A 22,701-nucleotide genomic window follows, 5' to 3' on the forward strand; every position below is an offset into this window, starting at 1 on the left:
TTAATGCATTCAAAAAACCGCCGTTGTACTACATAAAACCTTGAACTTGACTAATGGAGTGAATTATTTAAGAATATAGTCGCGAATTTGACTACCACCATTTCGATTATATTTTGTTTGACACGGCTCGGTACGGCCCGGTGACTAGTGGCCAGCGAGTAGAGTCGACTATCGATATTGGTCTGCCGTGCGTATTATCCAGTTGTTCCGCGGAAAGTTTGTGGTGTATGTGTGCTGATACCTACAATTTTGAGATGTTGAGAGGATATCCGTAAAGAAATATGTATTGTGTAATTTGTTTAGTATTTACGTTGTATGTTTTGTTTATTGCCGTGTGATTTATGTTGTTATTTAAGCCATAAGAAGAGAAGCCATAATTTAACTCTTGGGTCATTCCGTACAACATTTTTAATTTTTGTCAGCTAAGAAACGCATGTCAGTGTTATCATTTAAATTTCATGAAGGTATCAGCCGAACTGTGGTAGTTATTGAATATAAAGATAAGGGTTGTTTGCGTTTAAGATTGAAAGTTGGATCACTGGCTGAGAAGAAACTGCCTACTGAAGGACGCACTGGAAGGAATGGTGAAAGGAAGAGTTCGGGCAGAAAGCGACATCAGGTGATTGGCGAAAGCTGAGTTTGAAGTGAAAGACCTGCCCTTAGGCAGAACACTGAATGAATGAAGGTTGAAAGTTGCATGCCACGCGATGCAACGGACTGAAGGCAAGGTCATGGATAGTGATGTGTGTGTATGTGTGTCCTTAATTTATTATCTACTGTAAACAGGAAATCGCGCGTCTTTGCAGCTGGAGGATGCTAGAAGATTGATTGTACAATCTTTAGCTACAGTTTTAATGGATGTTGTGTTGTATTGAAATGCTTCAAAATGTCTAAAACTTTGAGAAGGTGTAATACTTTATGGTGTTGCAATCCTTTCGGTCTTCGGAATCATGGTAATCAAATAGGAGAGAGAAAAGTGACGGAAGGAATGCGAAAAAAATTACATACTTTAGTTGTGGGTGACACGATTTGCAGTCGCTGTCGAGTTAAGGTAATTAAGATTACTAATGTGGAAGAAACTGAACCAGATTATGATGGAAAAAAATCAAGTGAAGAGGAAGCAAAAACATCATGTTTGTTCCGGTGAGTTATTTATATTTTATAACTTGAGTTCCTTTTCAGGTATCGAGATGAAACTTTTACAGTTTAAAGCAAGGTTGGCCAACTTAATACCTCTCAGGAGTCAAATTTAATTTAGGCAACTTCATCAGGGGCAAGATCATGTTTTATGTTTAGTTTTATCCATGCGGAAAGAAAAATATGTTATAATGCTTATACTTTAATAAACAAAAGTCAGATGACTGGAAATTTGTCATTACTCACCACAAAACAGTTACAGGAAAAATTCTTCCTCCTTGAGCAGAAATAAGCATAAAAATCTTATGTAATGGAGTAAAGTGAGAGCCCAAGTTTCACAACCATATGTTGTTGTTTTCTAATGCCAGGCGTTTGACAATAAAGTCATTTGACCTCTTGAACTCCAATATTTTTCAAAGATATTATCATGACCAGCCAATGAAGCACAGATTTTGAGGTGTTCCGAATCCATTTCTTGGTTTGAGTTGCACAATGGGCAGTTAGGGGACTGATATATTCCAATTCTATGCATGTGTTCAGCCAAACAATCATGGCCTGTTGTCAATCTAAATGCAGCTACAGACGATTTTCGTGGTAAATCGGGAATTAACTATGGATTTTAATGCAGAGAGTTCCATTTTTTTCCTTAGGATTGTGTTATCAAATTTTTGTTTGTTGAAGTCTAAGTATGTAGATTTAATAAATTTCTTCACAGAGTAATACGTAGATTTAGTAACAGGTCTGTAAGTAGCAGTGCTGCCCTTCTTTGCTAAAGCATCCGCATTCTCGTTTCCCAGGATTCCACAATGGGATGGTATCTATTGGAATACAATTCTTTTATTGAGTGATATTAACTAAGAGAGCATTTTAGTTATTTCTGCTGTTTGAGATGAAGGTGTGTGTTTAGTGACTATTGATAGAATAGCTGCTTTGGAGTCTGACAATATAACTGCATTCCTAAATTTATTGATGTGGCATAGAAGATTCCTGAGACATTCACTTATTGCAATGATTTCACCATCAAAACTTATTGTTCCATATCCAAGTGATCTATAAAGTGAGAAGAGACAGCACTTAACACCTGCACCGGCACCTTGTTCTCTAGAGATCAAGGATCCGTCGGTGTATAAATGAAGCCAGTTTTGTGGAGAAAGAACCGGTAATATAATTGTAGTTTTTATAGTGCTTCCTTAAGTAATTGGAATACTTGTACACAAACTGTTTAATGATAAGAGTGTAGTTTCTGAATATATTAGAAACCAATGGTTTAAAATCCATTTATAATTGTGAGGAATATGTCATAACACGGCAAATGTCAAAGTAATCTATGGCGAATCCTCGGCATCATCTCGCTAAATAAAACTTCGGTGTCACCAATTCCATCGCCACTAAATAACATAGTATTAGATATAACGTCATTAAATAGCCAATTAAAAATAAACAGTACTTTAAGACATATTAAGCACTGTAATTTGTGGTCTTTATTCAATGTAAAAAAAAATCCTTTACAAAAGCCATGATATTAAAAAATATTAAATACCTCATCCCGCGAGTCAGCTTTCAGGGAGCGATTACTATTATTTTGGTGTTATAAATAAAAAAAAAATGTGATGATTACTAGGCGCTCTTGCTGTTTAGTCAACTGTCCGAAGACAGGTCTGAACCTCACAAGTGATACCAAAAAGACACCACTTATGAGGCATGTAAGTCAGGAGATAATGGGGTAGGATGGCCAGTTCCTTTCCCCCTTCATTACATACATCGCTGACTAGCTACATATTACACTAATCAGACTTATTATTGTTCTTCCTCTGACACATACCGTCAAGTGAGATGTACTGCATGATTATTGGTGTACATATCAGCCAGAACCTCAATCAGAGGTATAAAATAAATTTACCTATATAAATAATAATACGGTAGTAGTAGTAATCGTAATAATAATAATAATGATGATGATAATCGTAAACGAAGGCAGTGACTTGACACTTTTGCTGAGTAATGTGACTAAATTAAATCACTAACTAGTATAAAGTGAGTACTCAGGTACGAAGTTAAATATATCGCCGCTACCCCTTTCGGTTCACCATTTTATGAAAATGTAAGTGCATATATGAATATGGCTGAGGTAGTTCTGGTGATTTCAGAAGTGAAAATCGTTGAATTAATAAGGGATAAGGGATTTTTTTTTTTGTGAAGATGCAATTGATCGTATATGCAAGGCATAACAAAAGCCTAAACTAATCAAACCTAATCTATCACAGATGCATATATGCAAGGTGTATAAGCGAAGTATGAAGAGAACTATCAACTATCCCACTGCTAGTTTAACCTGAATATGAAACAGGATATCAATATAAATTTAATTATTAGTATCAACTAAAGTCATGCACAACTGATTACGAAAAATACGAGTAGAAATTATTATATGTCTATTGAACACCTGACGTTGTAGTCAGTATGCAAAGCTCTACCAACTCACGGAGTGCCTCAGTGTTCGATTTAACGAATATTCGAGTTGTTTCTCACTGTTTGCGGTTGGACGGCAAATGCAGACCACATTGAGCCATGCAGGAGTTCCAAGGGCCCTTACAAAGATGCTATTATCATCGTGTAGGCCTGCCATTTAATTTATAATTCTTCCTCTCTCACTACATTCAATCATTCATCTTCCATCGACTCACTGATTGATTCATTGACTGATTCATTGATTGGTTCATTTGTTCATTAATTGATTCATTGGTTCATTCATTCATCCAGGTATTACAGTTGAGTATCGCCAAGAGCAACAACATATATCATGAAAGTACAAGCATTAGAATTTGAGAGCACTTTTCCTTTTGTTAATAACATTCTATCTTCTTAAAAAAAGATTTATCAATGAAATAACAATGCATTTGCTTAAAGTAATTAAAAGGCATTATACAAAGTGTATCAAAAGATGTGGGAAAGCTTTGGGGAACTGATAGAGGATCTGATAATAAGCAGAAAAGTTCATTTAAACATATGGTCAATTTCGCTTAGTTTTTTAGTTACCGGTACAGTCATTGTTTGCGGTGTACATAATATCTGTGATGATAAAGCTAATTTACAAGTTCCCCCCCCCCCCATATTAGGCTCATCATTTATCTGGACGCACCTCAGCCTAGGATTATTGTGCTACCTATGTTTAACTTAATACCAATTCAACAGCCCTGTTTCCTTGATTTAAGGTGTAGGTTACAGTCCAGATATAGAACTCGGTTCAAAATCTTTTGGTTCTAGAGATTCTTTCCCAAAGATAAAGTATCTTCTGCGAGCCAATGCATCGCAGGAGCAAATGATGTGCTGGGTTGTTTCATTCTCCTTCCCGCAGAATCTAAATAGGTTACCTTGAAGCATAACTCATATATTATTAAGATCCTTTTTCACAGGAGCATGATCTGTGAGAAAAACTGTAATTGCTCTTAGCTGAAATCTATTACACTCAAGTCATCTTGCATGCTTTACGGAGTTGACATTGTTGATGAAGAAATGGTGATTGATTTGAATGCTAAATGTCATTGTGGATGTCAATTATAAATAAATAATATTCTTGATTGAATAAAAAAAAATAGATGCTGATTTGTTTGAAAGATGAATGTCATTGCGGATGTGAACAATAATTAGTAATATTCATAATTTGAACTAAAATATGCTGATAGAATTATATATAGGCCTATGAACTACTTTTTTTAAGTGTTATAAAAATACTCGCAGTAAAGGTGAGAAATGTACGACAAATTATTTTATGCTGAAGTACGACATTATTCATAAGTTGGTACGACGGTTGCATTTCCTTTATCTGGCAACCCTGCACATCAGTCTGTCTGTCGACGCATCGGCACCGAGATACACTGTTTATTAATTAGAAATATTCATTCAGTAGCCAACAGTATTTGTCAGTCACCAACGGTAGTAGCTACTACTAAATCTTATTACTAAATAACATGTTTAAAGACAACATAGATTCATGGACGTCAGAAGATTTTCTTCATAACCAACAAAAAAATCGTTTCAGTGGAGCACTTACTATATCCAGTCAATAACATAACATTTTGTAAAGGTCTTAAAATTCACATTGGTAATTGTAAAATGAAATTGTGAAACTCATAAATGTTGGACAGAACATGTGCAAATAAATCACAAGTGAAGTGAAGTTTGCATTCCACCATCAGTCCTTACATACAATTTCAACATCTTAGTTACAGTGATTATTATAGGCCTAATAGTTATAGGCTACTTTATATTTTCAATAATATAATTGTCCTTTCCTGGCGATCGTGATTTTGTAAATTACTGTCATCGACGCGGAAATCCGTGAAAATCAACGCAGTGAATACAGTATCATTAATAGTTATTTACGATGTGAGTATCGTAACGTGTCATACAATACGAGATTGGAAAGTTGGCGTTTTATCCACTTCGATAAAAAATAATTTTTTAATAAAAGTAATTGTATTGTTTTCTTTAGTTTTGTATGTCTTTTTTTTTGGCGAGGAGATTGTATTATTAGTTTTTTCCTGCGAGAGGCGAATCGCCTATGTTTGTTTGTTTTATTAGTTTTGAACACGATAGGTTTTTGTTTATAACTGATCAGCAGTACTAGGAGAAATAAACAAACATTGTTAAAATGAGTTCAAACGAAGATTCAGATGGTGAATGTTTAGTACCATCGAAATCCCGGGTAAGATATGAAATGGCGTATAAAAAATTTGAAGATTGGTGTTCCAAGAAAAATGTAGAAAGTGTGTCGGAGAAGGTAATGCTGGCATACTTTAGTGAGAAAGCTGCATGCGAAAAGCCAAGTTCATTGTGGACGCACTATTCGATGGTACGGAGTACATTATTTTTTAAGAAGAAGGTGGACATAAGTAAATACATGCAGTTGCACGCATTTTTGAAACGAAAAGGTGAAGGCTACCAGGCTAAGAAATCTAGTATATTTTCAAAAGAGGATATTCAGAGATTCCTACTGGAAGCAGATGACAATCGTTATTTGATGATGAAAATAACATTAATTATTGGTATTTTTGGAGCCTGTCGTCGAGAGGAGCTGAAAAATTTAACACTACACGACATTGACGATAGAAAAAGTTTCATAGCAATTACATTATCTAAATCAAAAACCAAAGGTCTTAGGCAATTTGTCATCACGAAGGGAAGTATTTCAGGATACGACTGTTTGGAGAATGTTCGAAAATATTTCCATCTTCGCCCACCAACTACAACACATGATCGTTTCTTTGTGTATTACAAAGATGGCAAGTGTACAACGCAACCTGTGGGTATAAACAGTTTTGGGGCAATTCCAAAATTGATAGCAACATATCTTGGTTTGTCAAATCCTGGAAGCTACACGGGACATTGCTTTCGAAGGTCTTCAGCTTCGTTGCTCGCAGACGCTGGTGCAGATATCCAGACTTTGATGAGGAGACATGGAAGATGGAAATCCAGTTCCTTAGCAGAAGGGTATGTGGAAAAATCTGTCGAAAATAAAAAAAATAATAGTTATTAAAATAATGGGGGAGAAAGTACTAATATTTCGACTATTCAATCTTCTGTAACATCGTCATCAGCAGGAATTAATATAACAAATTGTGAACATAGTATTGTTGTTAGTGTTTATAATAAAATCAATTACATTTTATTTAATTTAATGTGTGTTTCACATTACGCAACCAATTAAGTAATAGCAGTATCATTATGTAACTAGTTGCGTAATGAATGTGTTTGCAACATTTTTATTAGTGATGTAAAGTCCACATTACATAATCAAAGTGGATAAAAAGTATTACATCACAAAAGAAGCTATCATGATTTATTTACGTCTTTGTGTGCACTGCCAAAAAAAAAAATACACAGGAATATTTTGAGATGATAAAGGATTGGTAATTGACTTTACTGGCTAGTAAACATCGATTTATACACGTGCAGATCGCGACAGGATCTTGCTCGGACTTGATTAATAAAAACTTAACCTTCGTATCTGCAAGATGTGTAACCAGAGCACGAAGGGGACTGCTTGATTTGATCTGGAATGTACACGCGAAAATAAATTCACGTAAGGATCTCGCTGCCACTGCATGTGAGGTCAGCGCATATGCCAGAGCCAAACGGTTTCTGTCCTGTCATAAAGATCAAACACAATCGGCTGATTTCCATAAGTACGTAAATATAATAAATCTAAACTACGATTGTTTTCTACTCACTTTTTCTAAGTGTTTCCACATTAGAAAATAATAATCAAAGGTTTTAAAATATTATTTTCATAAAAAACCAAAACCAGTACTTATAGATAATTACCAATATGAGAAAATAATATTAATGACATGGCAGTAATGTTATTGCCCATTAAGCAATTGACTGTAACACACAAATGCTTAATAGGCGTAATGTAATTATAACATTTGGGTAACCAATTGCAAAATGGTACTCATATTATCAATTATGTTGTTTCTTTGTTATGTGGTCTGTGTGATAATTATGTATTGATGTTTATTTTCAGATTTCACCAGAAAAAACTTATTCTAGCTGGAGCTCAACAGAAACAACATCTACAAGGATACGAAGACAGGTCATCCAAGTAAGTGTGGGTTTATCGTTATATATTGACTAAGAATCGTACAATTTGTGTTTCTTTTTTTCTTTTTTTTTTTTTTTTAAGACAATGTGAAGTAAGTAAAACTACAGTAGAGTATCGATTATCCGAAACAATTGGGAACGGGCGGTGTTTGGATAACTTATTTTTCGGATAACTGATCATTTACGAAAACAAATTGTACCGGTGTCATAGGAGCAGTATGAAACAAAGAAACACTGTTATTAAACACAAAACTGAATAATTTCGGGGGAAAAATTGTTCCGGGGCCAGGTATCGAACCTGGGACCTTTGGTTTAACGTACCAATGCTCTACCTGGCCCCAGAACAATTTTTCCCCCGAAATTATTCAAATCAACTTTACAGGGAGATATACCTGAGAGCTTGATTTGCATAATACACGTCACTGTTCGTTAACAGAAAACCACAATTTAAGACACACAGAGTTGGTGTGCACTCAACGTTGGTTGCTTGACGGTTGTCAGCCCACTTTGAGGTCTGTGGATATACAGGGAAAAATTGGATCGGTGTCTGGTAGCGTTCCTGGGTAGCTCAGTTGCTAGAGCGTTGGTACGTTAAACCAGAGGTCCCGGGTTCGATACCTGGCCCCAGAACAATTTTTCCCCCGAAATTATTCAAATCAACTTTACAGGGAGTTATACCTGAGAGCTTGATTTGCTAAACACAAAACTGTACATATATATTTTGTATCACACGTCTTACAAATAAAACAGAGAACTGACTAGCCTAGTTTGACGAGTTAAAAATGGCCATTAAAGTAGGCCTGCAGTTTAGGAAAAGGAGTCCAAATTTTTTTTTTTTTGCTTCAGAGCTGAGTCTCCTTTTTTTGCAGCCAAATCTTGCAAACAGTGCTAGAGGAACTTCTACATGGCGTGTGCGCGCAAATTTTAATTTGCTAACTGGAACGCTTCCGGTTAACCGATGTTTCGGTTGATCGGTATTCGGATAATCGGTGCTCTAAAGTAGTTCATTAGCATTCCACCAATTACAGTCACTTAAGTAGACTTTTCTGAACTGTTCTGATATTGTCAAAGCCTGCAATTACAGGTTGGTGTCTATCAGAATCGAATTTTAACTTGTTCGAGAAAGCCTTTAAATACGTACTGCTTGGTGAAAACCCGTTTGTTTACAACAGTTATGTTTCTTTATAATTTTCTTCATTGTACCACATTTAACACCTGTTTGTAAACTGAATATATGTGGTTACAACCTGAACTGAATGTCTGTATTTATATAGTATGGTACACAACTTGACCCGCTACTATTTTTAAATGGTTGTTGGCACGACAGAAAAAAGATTTGATCTATCCCACACTCCACTTTTCTTGGAATTTCAGTTCTTGGCCTGTAAAATGCTTTTGTCAGAGTAACACAATGCTGATCACTATCTGTGAATTTCTCTCAGTGACAGTCTCTGTTTAATATGTTATTGTTTTTTAATGCCAGGCATTTGACAATAAAGTCATTTGATCTCTCGCACTCCAATATTTTTCAAAGATATTATTATGGTTAGCCATTGATGTACAGATTTTGAGATGTTCTGAATCCATTTCTTGATTTGAGTTGCACAAGGGGCAGTTAGGGGACTGATATATACCAATTCTATGCAGATGCTTGGCCAAACAATCATGGCCTGTTGCCAATCTAAATGCAGCTACAGACGATTTGCGTGGTAAATCAGGAATTAACTGTGGATTTTGATGCAGAGAGTTCCGTTTTTTCCCTTGAGATTGTGTTATCAAATTTTGTTTGTTAAAGTCTAAGTATGTAGATTTGATAAATTTCTTCACAGAGTAAAACGTAGATTTAGTAACAGGTCTGTAAGTAGCAGTGCTGCCCTTCTTTAATAAAGCATCCGCATTCTCGTTTCCCAGGATTCCACAATGGGATGGTATCCATTGGAATACAATTATTTCATTGAGTGTTATTAGTTGAGAGAGCATTTTATTTATTTCTGCTTTTTGAGATGAAGGTGTGTGTCTAGAGACTATTGATAGAATAGCTGCATTGGAGTCTGACAGTATAACTGCATTTTTAAATTTATTGCTGTGGCATAGAAGATTCCTGAGACTTATTTAATGATTTCTCCATCAAAACTTGTTGTTCCATATCCAAGAGATCTATAAAGTGAGAAGAGACAGCACGTAACACCTGCACCGGCACTTTGTTCCCTGGAGATCAAGGATCCATCGGTGTATAAATGAAGCCAATTTTGTGGAGGGTACCTAATATTAATTGTCTCTAAAGACAATTGTTTAATTATTTCAATTTTTACTTCTGATTTCAGTATTTCTTGTGTTAAATTTAGATTATACTCTATATTTAATAGAGTTAACGGGTTTGGTTTAATTTTAATATAAAGCCACCTTCATTTCTCAGAATTCTAGTTCTTGGCCTTTAAAATCCTACTTTGGTACTAAGTACGTAAAGTGGTAGCTTTAGAGACATATACATCGTGAGGCAAGACCTGGCATGTCAGATGCGAGAGGGGAAGGACGGTCAGAACCAACAAAAAAGGTTTTATGGATATTTAATTCTTCTGAAAGTAAAGGTTACAAATGCCTAACGTATTGATGACTGTTCAAATGGCGAAGTAAATAATTTTATTTAATATTTACAAAATCCTTTTCCTTTTGGTATAGTTATCTAATTCGTTGACGAATGCCTTGCTTGGGTTTGGGATATGAGAAATGACATCATGACAAACACTGCTTGAGCAGGGGCAAGCCTGCATATACTGCATGCTTGGTCAGTAAGAGGATTCAAAACCGATTAGAGAGCTTGATAAGCGAGTCTTGATAGAGTGTAACCAGTGTTTGGTATGGCTGTAATACCTAAAACCATTCTGTTTCAGGATATTAGTAGTGAATTGTCTGAAGGAGAATTTCTTGAGCTTCAGTACATCTGTCTTTTTATGGTGTTGTAGTAGGTCAAATTTTATATATACTTTGTATTATTTTTAAGGATTTTTCCTTGTTTCAGAGCTGTTCTTCCATAGTTTAAGTGTAGTTTGTTTTTTTCCTGCACGAACCGACTGTTTTCAATGTCTCAGTTAAATTTGTGCTATGATTTCTTGCTTGTTAGACTGTAGAATTGATTTTTTTTTTTTTTTTTGCAGTTTATATGAAGACCAGCAGCAAATTCCAGAAGTACTGGAAGTAGAATCTAAACCGTTGTTAGAAGTACCATTGATTACACTCACACATACACAAGAGGATGACTTTGAAAATAGGTAATAATTTTTATTTGTGTAAACGTGCAAAAACTGTTACATAGATGGATACATTTATTTTGACGGTTGGAGAGGTGTAACTCTCAAGAATACACATAGGACTGTCGGACATTGTCTAGTTTCAAAAATAAATTAAAATTGTTAAAATTGCACTTTTTCAATTAGATTCCTTTCAGTTATAAGCCCTTTTCTCTGCCATAGTTTTGTAAAAATATAGGCTATATATTTCTTTTTCCTTCCTTTCCCTTTTTTGTTCTCTTTATCAGCCGATGAATTTATTATTATCATAGCCTTTTTATCGTGAATTTTATTTAATTTTCATATTTCTTTTCTTTTTTTATTATTATTTTATTACATTCCATTTTGATATAATTCTTCCTTACGCTTTTCCATATTAACCATTTGTACTAAATGAGTTGCTTTCATTATATTCCAATGTATTTTACTTTTTTTTTTCTATTATGGTATTATTTTCATGTTGTTTAGTGTCGATGTTATTATGCTATTATTATTATTATTATTATTATTATTATTATTATTATTATTATTATTATTATTATTTTTGTAATATGTTAGTAGTATGTTCTTTAACTTTTTGTTAAATTTTAACTGCTTGTATACTTTGTGACCTGGTAGAGTGTAAGAGAAGGCCCTATGGCCTTAACTCTGCCAGTATAAATAAAGAATTATTATTATTATTATTATTATTATTATTATTATTATTATTATTATTATTATTATTATGACGATGATGTTGAAGAAAAGGATTACCTGTGTGAATAGAATTTTGTTACTGTTCCTGAATTCGTGCACTCATTAAACCATTTGCTGCTCATGTTTTGGCAGATGATGTCATGTCAAACAAAAAATGATTTTTAATTTCAGGATTACAGGTGAGGTGCAGTCTTATGGAATTGCACCACAAACTTCTGAATTTAGACTAGCAGAAACAGTAACAATGCAGAGGGTGGCAAGAAACTCGGATAGTATGAGGTAATGTTGCTAATTAAAAAGAGATTTAATTTGGAACAGAAACTGTAGAAGAACCTGGAATTCTCTAAATTCATTGGTGTGAAGCAGCGTAAAACGAGGCATTTGGCAGCAAATGACAGTTTGATAATGAAGAGATTGTGTTCTAGTATTGTTTATTTATTTAATTATTTATATTGACAGAATTAAGATCATAAGGCCTTCTCTTACACTGTATTTATGTTTACAAATATTGATTGACGCCTTACCACATTTGAAAACTGTAATATTTTAAATTGAGCTGCTGATATAACAATATTTACAATGAATAGAAATTTTTTAATGAGACTATTACACTCTTACTACGTCATACTACTTTTGACCAATAAAACGGTACGAAAGGACGTATTTCAACCAATCATGGCTGCTTATCGCACAATTTTATCGCGTTCCTAGCATTTGTTTAATTTTATCGCGTCCCTAGCATTTGTTTAATTTTATCGCGTCCCTAGCATTTGTTTCTTTGTTTGCCAACATTTGAAACTGCGCTGGTCTGGATGTCAAAAATATATAAAATTACAAACCACTCCAGTCGATGCACAGCAGTTTCAAATATGACTCGCATTGGCATTCAAGAACAAGAATTAATAAAAATCACTGATCATACCTATGCATCTTCTGAAATCCGATTTACAAATAAATGAAGAGCACCATTCAGAAATCCTGAATAAGTTGAATACACCATGTAGGCCTAAATCAACGAGTTCCACTTCTATTATGCACACGTCCAATATAACATCAATTGAACCACCAACCACATTCAAATTTGAAAATTGTACATTCAATAATTATTCCTTTTAAAATTATTCATTCGGAAATTCTGAATAAGTTGAATACACCATGTAGGCCTAAATCAACGAGTTCCACTTCTATTACGCACACGTCCAATATAACATCAATTGAACCACCAACCACATTCAAATTTGAAAATTGTACATTCAATAATTATTCCTTTTAAAATTATTCATGTTTATTTTTTATGTCATCGTCGTTAATTAAAACTTTTCTAACACTTGTGTATATTAGTTAGGTTATGTTATAGCTTCTGCTCTGAGAGGATAAAAAGAACTTCTGCTATATGATATTATGGATAGTCACTTATCAGAGATTGTTTAATATTAAGATTTATTGAATAGTAATCATATAAAGACTGCCATCTAGCATGCATCTAGCGTAATATTTGTAAAGTTGAGATGGTACAATAATACATTTGAAGACAGTTGTATTTTCGTAAGTCAATATTTTATTGTATTGGAGTACTTCGTTACTTCTAATCTTTATATACTTTCTTCTAATCGTGTAATAGTCAATTAAATCCCACTCGAGTTTTGATTTTCTCTAGATAAATCAAAACGTCTAGTGAGATTACTGTTGATAAAACTACATGCATTATTATTATTTTAATTTCAGGATTACAGGTGATATGCAGTCTTCTGGGATGGCGCCACAAACTTCTGAATTTAGACCACAAATATTACCAATGCTGAGGCTGGCAAGAAAATTGGATAGTATAAGGTAATTCCACTCACAGTACAGATTTCATTTGGGAGCAAAGACCACAGATATACAGAACACGTGAAATACATAAGTATGGTATTTTCTAAACTCACTGGTGTGCGTTAGTGTAAAGCAAGGCTTTTGGATGTGAATATGAGTGATGATATTATGATAGCTTTTTATTACCAGTGCCAATACTGTTCAACAAATTTTTCTTTTCTCTCTGTAATGCAATGAATAAATGTTTATATAAATTTCTAAATTATAGACATCAGCTCAAAGAATTTGAGTGACCACAAGGGTCCTGAATACATAAACATGTACAATATAATGTGATGTGATACATTAAAGAAAAAAGAAAGTTAATTGTTGAAGGCAAATAATATAAGTGGATTAATTGAAATAGAGATGATATAATATTTAAAGGGAATCCTTGATAATATTTATAAGAATAGACATTACGTAATCAAAAGGAATGTGAAGTTCCTTGAGATAATTCCATGTGAATTTAGTAATCGAACCTCTACTGCCAAACAGCAAACCAATGACAGACCATTGTTTAAGAGGGATGTTGTACTTTTGAGAAAGATACGGCAGACAAGGTTCATATATAGACTGCTTCTCAATATCAACTTCGGTGGCCTGATTTAGGTTTCTTTCGAAACGGATAGTAGGGACAAGAACAAGAGCCCGTTTTAAGCATCCGTTGATAGCAATAATGTCTGCCCGTCTAAAAGAACCATCTGATGATACACAATGTACTTCCTCATGAATCTCCCAATTTAAAGTTTTTAACGATGTCTCCAAAGCATGTCGTACACGGTGATGTCTAGCATTGATCAGCAGCTCGCCTTTAGGGCATTGTCCAAGTGTTTCAAGCTCGCTACAGTCTGGATGACGGCAGCGGGTTGTGCTTAGAGTTCTGCCTGGTATTGTGCGAACCGCTGAAATATTGCTTGACATTTTTAAAGCATTGGTCCATTCTGAGGAAGATAGGCCCTTTCGATTGCTTACCCATGAGTTAGCCTTGGGGAGATCACTTGATTACACAACTTTTAGCACTATGTCACTATGAGTTCTGATGATAGCCCTCAGGCTGAAACTAGTCAACAAGGTAACCTAGTTAATTAACACGTGAAAGCATATATATAATTTATATTCCGAAAATAAATGCTTGTTGCAAAAAAAAAAAAAAAAAGTAGAAAATAACTCAGGTCTCAAATGCCACAGTGCCAAGTAAATCTGTAACCTATAAATTGAAGGAAACAATTCGTGAAACAAGTTTTGTGCTTAGTACACCATTAGCTGATCAGCAAGAGTGACCATTAATCATTCTGCAGTTCTATGCAGTTCATCTTTCATAGTGCATCCAGGGCAATAAGATACTTAGTGAATGTTGCAGAGTGAAATATCCAGCATTGGAGAAAAAATCATCTACTCAATAAAAAGAAAAGAAAACTGAACGAGCTAGCTGTCTATTAGAAGATAATTGGAGAAAGTTAGTATTAGAGTTAAATACCTTACTTACTGGCTTTTAAGGAACCCGGAGGTTCATTGCCGCCCTCACATAAGCCCATCATTGGTCCCTATCCTGAGCAAGATGAATCCATTCTCTATCATCATATCCCACCACCCTCAAATCCATTTTAATATTATCTTCCCATCTACGTCTTGGCCTCCCTAAAGGTCTTTTTCCCTCTGGCCTCCCAGCTAACACTCTATATGCATTTCTGGATTCGCCCATACGTGCTACATGCCCTGCCCATCTCAAATGTCTGGATTTAATGTTCCTAATTATGTCAGGTGAAGAATACAATGCGTGCAGTTCTGTGTCGTGTAACTTTCTCCATTCTCCTGTAACTTCATCCCTCTTAGCCCCAAATATCTTCCTAAGCACCTTATTCTCAAACACCCTTAACCTATGTTCCTCTCTCAATGTGAGAGTCCAAGTTTCACAGCCATAAAGAACAACCGGTAATATGACTGTTTTATAAATTCTAACTTTCAGATTTTTTGACAGCAGACTGGATGATAAAAGCTTCTCAACCGAATAATAACAGGCATTTCCCATATTTATTCTGTGTTTAATTTCCTCCCGAGTATCATTTATATTTGTTACTGTTGCTCCAAGATATTTGAACTTCTCCACCTTTTCAAAAGATAAATTTCCAATTTTTATATTTCCATTTCGTACAATATTCTTGCCACGAGACATAATCATATACTTTGTCTTTTCAGGATTTACTTCCAAACCTATCTCTTTACTTGCTTCCAGTAAAATTCCTGTGTTTTCCCTAATCGTTTGTGGATTTTCTCCTAACATATTCACGTCATCCGCATAGACAAGCAGCTGATGTAACCTGTTCAATTCCAAACCTTCTCTGTTATCCTGGACTTTCCTAATTTCATACTCTAGAGCAAAGTTAAAAAGTAAAGGTGATAGTGCATCTCCTTGCTTTAGCCTACAGTGAATTGGAAACTGACCTATACGAACTCTGCTGTACGTTTCACTGAGACACATTTTAATTAATCGAACTAGTTTCTTGGGAATACCAAATTCAGTAAGAATGTCATATAAAACTTCTCTCTTAACAGAGTACCTTACATCACAAAAGAGAAAGTACACTATGGTAGTACTCAACATCTTTAGAAGATGTGAGACATGTATCCAAAGAGGATTATCACTTGGAGATTTTGTTATAACTTAGGTATGGCATATTTGCTGGCAGACTGAACAATTTTTGAGGTGACAGTCCACTTCTGTAGCTTAGTGCTGACAACAAAGTTTAGATGAACCACTGGTGGCGCTTTTCAGAATTCATGTTAAATGACAGAAGATGGAGAGTCTCGGAAAAGAATATGAAAAAGACATTTATAACACAGTTTTATTTAAAATAAAATGCCAGTCTTATAATGAAAGTAGTTCTGTTGATTGATTTCTCTGCCCAGACAATGATGGATGCATGATGCAACAATAAATATCGTTCCCCAATTGTGTCACACCTTATTTTATTTTTGCGATGTGGCAAAATTGCTTTACAATAACCTTGCTTTGTTTTCGTAATGGCCTAGGTCATATATGTAACAGATAGATCGGCCTTATAGGCTTTGACGTTAACAACTTTTGTCAGGTTTAGTACACTGCCATCTAGTTGTTACATAAGGAGTCACGTCATAATTCTCATTTGAATTGCATTAGCGACTGTACTGCCATCTTGTGTTCGTTTACAGCAGACGGGTGGTGATCCTGGCGGTTGTTCTCTTCAAAGTGCTGCCGATTTTAACATTGCAATGAGTTATCTGTTACATATATGATGTAGGGTAATGGGTATGGTTAGACTAACTTCTCAAAGTAAAAACTAACTGTATGGTAAATATTCTGCCCCTTTGCAGGCAAGTCACCACTTCAGAGCCTGGTCCATCAACTCAGAATCCTTCAGTGACCGTTGTTTGTGCACCAGAACTCTCCACAATGAAGAGTTCATCTCAGCCATCAGAAATATCTGAAGACCCTCTAGCACTATTATCAGACCCCACATACGAGCCCAGTACAGTTAGACCTAGGAGGTTCCAAAATGCTTCGAAGTCAGTCTCCCTCACCCTTGGACCTAAGCCTCTTTCAACCAGGAATGAAGTTACCGTTGAGTACTTCGGTGGAGGTTCTGAAACAAACGTGAATGCCACAGAAGAATACGAGGAACAGCAGCAAGACGGACGGTAAGATTGAAGGGAAAATTATCACTGCATTTGAAGCAATGTCATGAATAAAATTTGATTGGATTTTATTTTTGACAGGAGATCTTTTGTTTAAAATTACGTGTCTTTTCTTCACTAGCAATAAAGCTCAGATATGGGCCATGTTATAGTTCATTGTTATATCATAGTTTAATATATATAGTTGCGAAGCTTGGGATGATTTTTTGCATTTCTCGTGATAGTTGCTAGCCGCTTGGAACGCTGTGAGTACTAGGAACACTAGACTGTGTCACTGCCATCGCGATCTAATACAGGCTGTAAGGCAAACCATGTAACTTGCTTAACTCGGATCATAAAGGGTGGCTTTTGAATCATATAAATTAGTTGGAATGCATAAAGAATAACATATATTTCTCTAAAATGTAGTGTAATTGCAATAATAAAATTTAAAACAATGATTATGAGACACTTCAGACATAATTCACTTGCGAGTTAAGGTGAAATATTATTTTTGGCGTGAAAATTACGTTGTTCGTATGTGTAATACCTCCCTTTATTTGAATTAAATATTGCGAAATTCTTGTACATTCATTTATGCACGATTCGATAATTTTCAGTTGCACCGCATTGATATTTAGATATGTTGAAATTATAGGTTATGTTTACTGTACCGTTACTTCAATATTCGCATTTATACATTATAATTTATCATAATGTCATGTATGATATGCCGCACATTCAATTTGTCTGTATTTTAATACTACAATTGAGTACATACTGAATTATTGTATTTATCTACTTCCTAAGAGATGAAGTAACACAATTGTACGTACACTAATTTCATAGGAGTGGTATGGTAAATTTTCTATCTACAATTAAGGAAGGTAGAGATGCTAAACTAAAATCACAACATAAATTCTTTTTTATTAAACCTCAAAATAGCTTCCATTCTAAACCTAAAATGTTGATGGGAATAGATTATGTTAACATGTAAAATTCTCTTCACAATAAAATAACATAGTTTTGTAATTATTTCTGAAACAAATTATGCAACAAGAAGTAAACGGAACTTATGGACACATTACACTAAATAAAACTTAGTAATGATACACAATAAAGTTATAATATAATATTTCACTGACTTCCATACATTGAAATAGAAAACCCGAACATACATTATCGTCTGCTCAGGAAAGTGTTCGTGCTGAGGCGATAGTAGTGATCCTGGTGTTCAACAACTATCTATGTTTGCATATTTATTAAGTATTGAGCTTCGCAACTGTATATACTAAACTGTGGTTATATTACGATTTTCTTGATTTATTTGGAGCCTTGTGTAGTTCTTGACTTTCTTTATTGAAGAAGAAACCTAGATTGGTACTTTCTCATTGCTGCTAGTATATTCAGACATTCAATTTGGAAATTTTTGGGGAAATTTAACCTAGTCATATCTCATTTTCACAAAATTATGGTATGTATAGTAAGACTAGATCCCTACTGCCTCTTAACCTGCAGTTTGCTGCTTTGTTAGTAGGTTAGGGGACATTTTATAACTTACAGAGCATGGCCAATAGAGCAAACGTAGCATGCAAAATAGACATTGCTGTGTAGTAAATGTGGAAGATCATTGAAAACTGGCCATTCAACTCGAGAAGTCTGCATTTTTCATGTAAATGAACCCTTTTAGACGGCTTTCACACCAAAGTTGTATGTCCCGTGCGGCATGGATGCAGGCTGCAAGCTACTTTTTTTTTAAATCTGCACTGAAGTAGCATGGTAGTAGCACAGCTTGCCAAATGCGACTTGCTACTTACCACATAAATCTGGACTTAATTTGTGTCACACTTCTCGGGATCATGCCTGCGCTTTAGTGTTAAATACAATGAGAAAATGAAACACTTTCTTGTCTACTTAGATATTGTAGACAACATATTAATGTCTTATTGTTCATAAGAGAGTACAAAGTACAGTAGAACTCCAATTATCCAGACTAATTGAGACTGAAGTGAAAAATCACTCTAAAAATGTGTTATACTGGAAGTACAGTATTGCATGTTTTATAAGAACAAAAGTTACAAATATTTAAACACGAAAAAGTATTTTTAAAATACTGTACAAAGAATTAAACATTAAGAGGAAATCTTCATGTTGCACTACAGAACAGAACATCACTGTGCATGTGATGTACTCTAAAACGAAATATTTGCAGTCTTTTGGAGTAAAGATAAGTATTTTCTGTCACTGAATAAATAATAATTTCTAAATTTCCTGAAAATAGATCCATATATTTGGTGTTTTGGTAATTGCATTTCTACTGTACACACTTGTACAAATAGTACTGACTAACTCAAAATTTTCTCGGGCTTTCAGCCAGGTCATAAGTTGGTGATCCACCAACATTTCGAGAATGTTCATCTTCCTCATCTTCAGGGTTAAATGATAACTAAGGGTACCCTGCTCCTTAATTTATAGTGCCAGAGGGACTAGTCAGCCGAGGAGCTGTGCGCTGATTGGCTCTTATTAGTGTGGACTGTGGCATGACCGCGGCCGACGTGTCGTCTTGTTTTGTGCTGTTCGGCTGATTGACTGCAGGGCTCACGATGGGCTCAGCGGGTGAGTTCTTATGTGTCCTCCACTGATGACGGCCTGTCGTCTGGGCGTTGAGAAATATAATAGCTGGTGTCCATGCTGCGCTTAGTTGGAGACCCGAGTCCCGATTCAGGTTACCACGTTCCGCTGCTATGGCCAGGGTTTCCTTTACTCTTCTATCCCAGTAGCCCGAACACTTTGCCAGGACCTTGGTGTTATTAAAATTGCTAATTGCTGCTATGGCCAGGGTTTCCTTTACTCTTCTATCCCAGTAGCCTGAACACTTTGCCAGGACCTTGGTGTTATTAAAATTGCTAATTGCTGGAATAGAAGAGTTAAGGAAACCCTGGCCATAGCGGCGGAATGTGGTAACCTGAATCGGGACTCAGGTCTCCAACTAAGCGCGGTGTGGGCACCGGCTATTATATTTCTCAACGCCCTGACGACGGGCAGTTATCAGCGGAGGACACATAAGAACTCCTCCGCCGAGCCCATCATGAGATCCGCGGTCAATCAGCCAAACAGCACAAAACAAGACGACATGTCGGCCGCGGTCCGCACTAATAAGAGCCAATCAGCGCACAGCTCCTCGGCTGACTACTCCCTCTGGCTCTATAAATGAAGGAGCTGGGTACCTTATCATTTAACCCTGAAGATGAGGAAGGTGAACATCCTCGAAACGTCGGTGGATCACCAACTTATGACCTGGTTGGAAGCCCGAGAAAATTTTGAATTATCACGTCGCCAGGAAAGCTTCAGTAGTACTGACTAAATTTCAAAGATTGTGAAACCATAATACTTTTTACAGGAATATTGAAAAAGTCTTGCTGCAACTCCGTGCAGAGAAGCTGTTGCTTGAGATGGAGAAACTGAAACAAGAGCGACTCAAGATGGAAGCTGAAAAACGCAACATCAAGCTACGCAATGAAATCCTTTCTTTACGCATACAACTTGCAAAACCTGAGGAGACGATTTCGTCATCTGACCATCCCACGACTAGAGTAACGCGAGGAAGTTCATCAAATTTGACTATGTCTGTGTCAGTGCATCGTGAACCATCACAGAACGCTTCCACGAAGCATGTACCTCTGCAAGAAGAGGGTCTACGAATATTGTGTGTGCCGCAGCAAAGCTCCATTTCTAATATTAAGAGTTCCCAGTGTCAGAATTCATCACCTGATGTTACCTCTGCAAAGTGTCAAACATATGAACATGCTGCCCATCCTGCAACCGGTGGAAAAGAACGGACAACAAAAAAGAGTAACGAAACAAGACGATTGTCCTCAGAAAGAGCAAAAGAGGATAACTACAAAGCAAGCAGCATGCCTGTGAAAAGCTCAGATGAAGAGTTGACTAGGAAAACAAGAATTGACTGCAGTAAAAGTGAGCAAGTTTCATTGTCAACACCTTATTTGAAAGAAGAGGGGGAGGAACATTTCACTACGGAACAGGCATTATTCTACAGTGCAGTTCATGGTGAACGTGATCTTGAAAGAGATGCTACAAGACATTCTACTTTGCTTGTGGGGTCACTAGATAGGAGTGGACTTTCAGATTCTAGCATACATGAAAGTGATAGTCTATTAGAAGTTGAAAGTATGTGTAGGTCTAGAGACTTGGGGTGTGGTAGGGAAGAGACACGGAGAGGTGGTGGATTTCCTATTAGCAAAAGTGAATCACTTGTGAGTCAAAGTGATACTAATACAGATACAATGAGAACTGAGCAACGAAATCAGAGTCATGGATCATTTCAGCATATGAGTCCCGTTATAGGTAGTAGAGGAAAAGTTGGAGAAGTTGGTAGTTTCCATTTACATGATGTGTACAGCAAAAAGAGTGAAAGCAAGAGGCTTTTTGAAAGTGCAGATTCATGTGCTTTGAATGAAGAAGGTGCTGTTGTGAAGAAAAAGAGAGTAGAAAGCATTGGAAAGGTACAGAGTTCTGGAGTGGAGTGACACTTCAATTGCAGATGCAATATCCTCATTGTGTTGATGACATTTTTGTGGTTTTGATGATCTCACAGTAGTTGGTCCGCATGTAAACAAAAAGGAAGGGACTTACAGTATTGACACAAACAAATACGTGTTTGTTTCCTTTGTGTATTCACATAAGAAAAGTTGCCACTAAATAGCCACATGTTCAGATGTAAAAATATTTCCATAATATTGAAGACTTTTCAAAATAAAAAACGAGAATGACCTTGCATAATCATTGGATTTTTCAGGATAATGTCACTCCTAGGTACAGTAAAACCCCGATAAGATGCTGTTCAAGGGACTGGATGTAAAACTTGTATTAACCAGGACTGCGTATTAGGCGGGTATACGAATTTTGACTTATATACAGTATCTATTAGCATTTTTCTTTATTGAAATACATGATTCATGAAAGGTAATATAATATTACTCGATTATGTAATTACTGTACTATACATCAAAGACATTTACAATATGTACTGTACTTAATTCTTTCGGAAAAAAAATTATTTATAGTTGTTTGCCGTGTGCGTGTTCTCCAAGTCCTCGTGTTTACCACACTTCAGTTTCCTGCGATTATATCCTTCTGACGACATCGCAACTGTAGTGATTGAGTCGCGATTTTTTATTATCATTCTTAATATTGATGATGGGATTCCTAATGAATCAGAGAGTTGTTTCTGAGTAAGAGTACTGTTCTCATCATACTTTCGTAAGATTTCCAATTTTTCCGACACAGAAAGCGCTCTTCGTTTAACACTCACTGAAATCACATTCACAGACACTTCAATACACTAAAGGACAACAAACTGCACAGCAAAAATTTCCAGAATTTTATTACGGCCGAGTGAGGAATGTTGTTTGAGAGAGAGGGTTAGCAAGAGGGTGAGGTATTGTAACTGTAT

General features: G+C 35.7%; 1 protein-coding gene across 3 annotated transcripts; it reads left to right on the plus strand.

Annotated features, from left to right (window-relative positions):
- The first annotated feature begins 211 nt into the window (after positions 1-211).
- LOC138713171 (uncharacterized) lies at positions 212-22,028 on the plus strand. 3 transcript variants are annotated; one of them, XM_069845041.1, is made up of 8 exons: positions 214-313; positions 523-1,143; positions 7,664-7,741; positions 10,896-11,009; positions 11,895-12,002; positions 13,449-13,553; positions 16,929-17,252; positions 20,629-22,028. In XM_069845041.1, the coding sequence occupies exons 2-8, from the start codon at positions 887-889 to the stop codon at positions 21,773-21,775; spliced, it is 2,133 nt and encodes a 710-aa protein (XP_069701142.1). In that variant the 5' UTR covers positions 214-313; positions 523-886; the 3' UTR covers positions 21,776-22,028. The 3 variants fall into 3 exon arrangements, with proteins under 3 accessions (XP_069701140.1, XP_069701142.1, XP_069701139.1); XM_069845039.1 differs by having other exon boundaries at positions 212-1,143; XM_069845038.1 differs by lacking the exons at positions 214-313; positions 523-1,143 and adding an exon at positions 5,535-6,627.
- The last annotated feature ends 673 nt before the right edge of the window (positions 22,029-22,701 follow it).

This window comes from Periplaneta americana, chromosome 14, assembly GCF_040183065.1.
Source record: "Periplaneta americana isolate PAMFEO1 chromosome 14, P.americana_PAMFEO1_priV1, whole genome shotgun sequence".
In the NCBI taxonomy this organism is placed as follows: domain Eukaryota; kingdom Metazoa; phylum Arthropoda; class Insecta; order Blattodea; family Blattidae; genus Periplaneta; species Periplaneta americana.

Coding starts and splice junctions, on each gene's coding strand:
- LOC138713171 (XM_069845038.1), top strand. CDS start 5,789: ATGAGTTCAAACGAAGATTCAGATGGTGAATGTTTAGTACCATCGAAA. Junction 12,003..13,448: donor AGAAACTCGGATAGTATGAG/GTAATGTTGCTA, acceptor TTTTAATTTCAG/GATTACAGGTGATATGCAGT. Junction 17,253..20,628: donor GAACAGCAGCAAGACGGACG/GTAAGATTGAAG, acceptor TACTTTTTACAG/GAATATTGAAAAAGTCTTGC.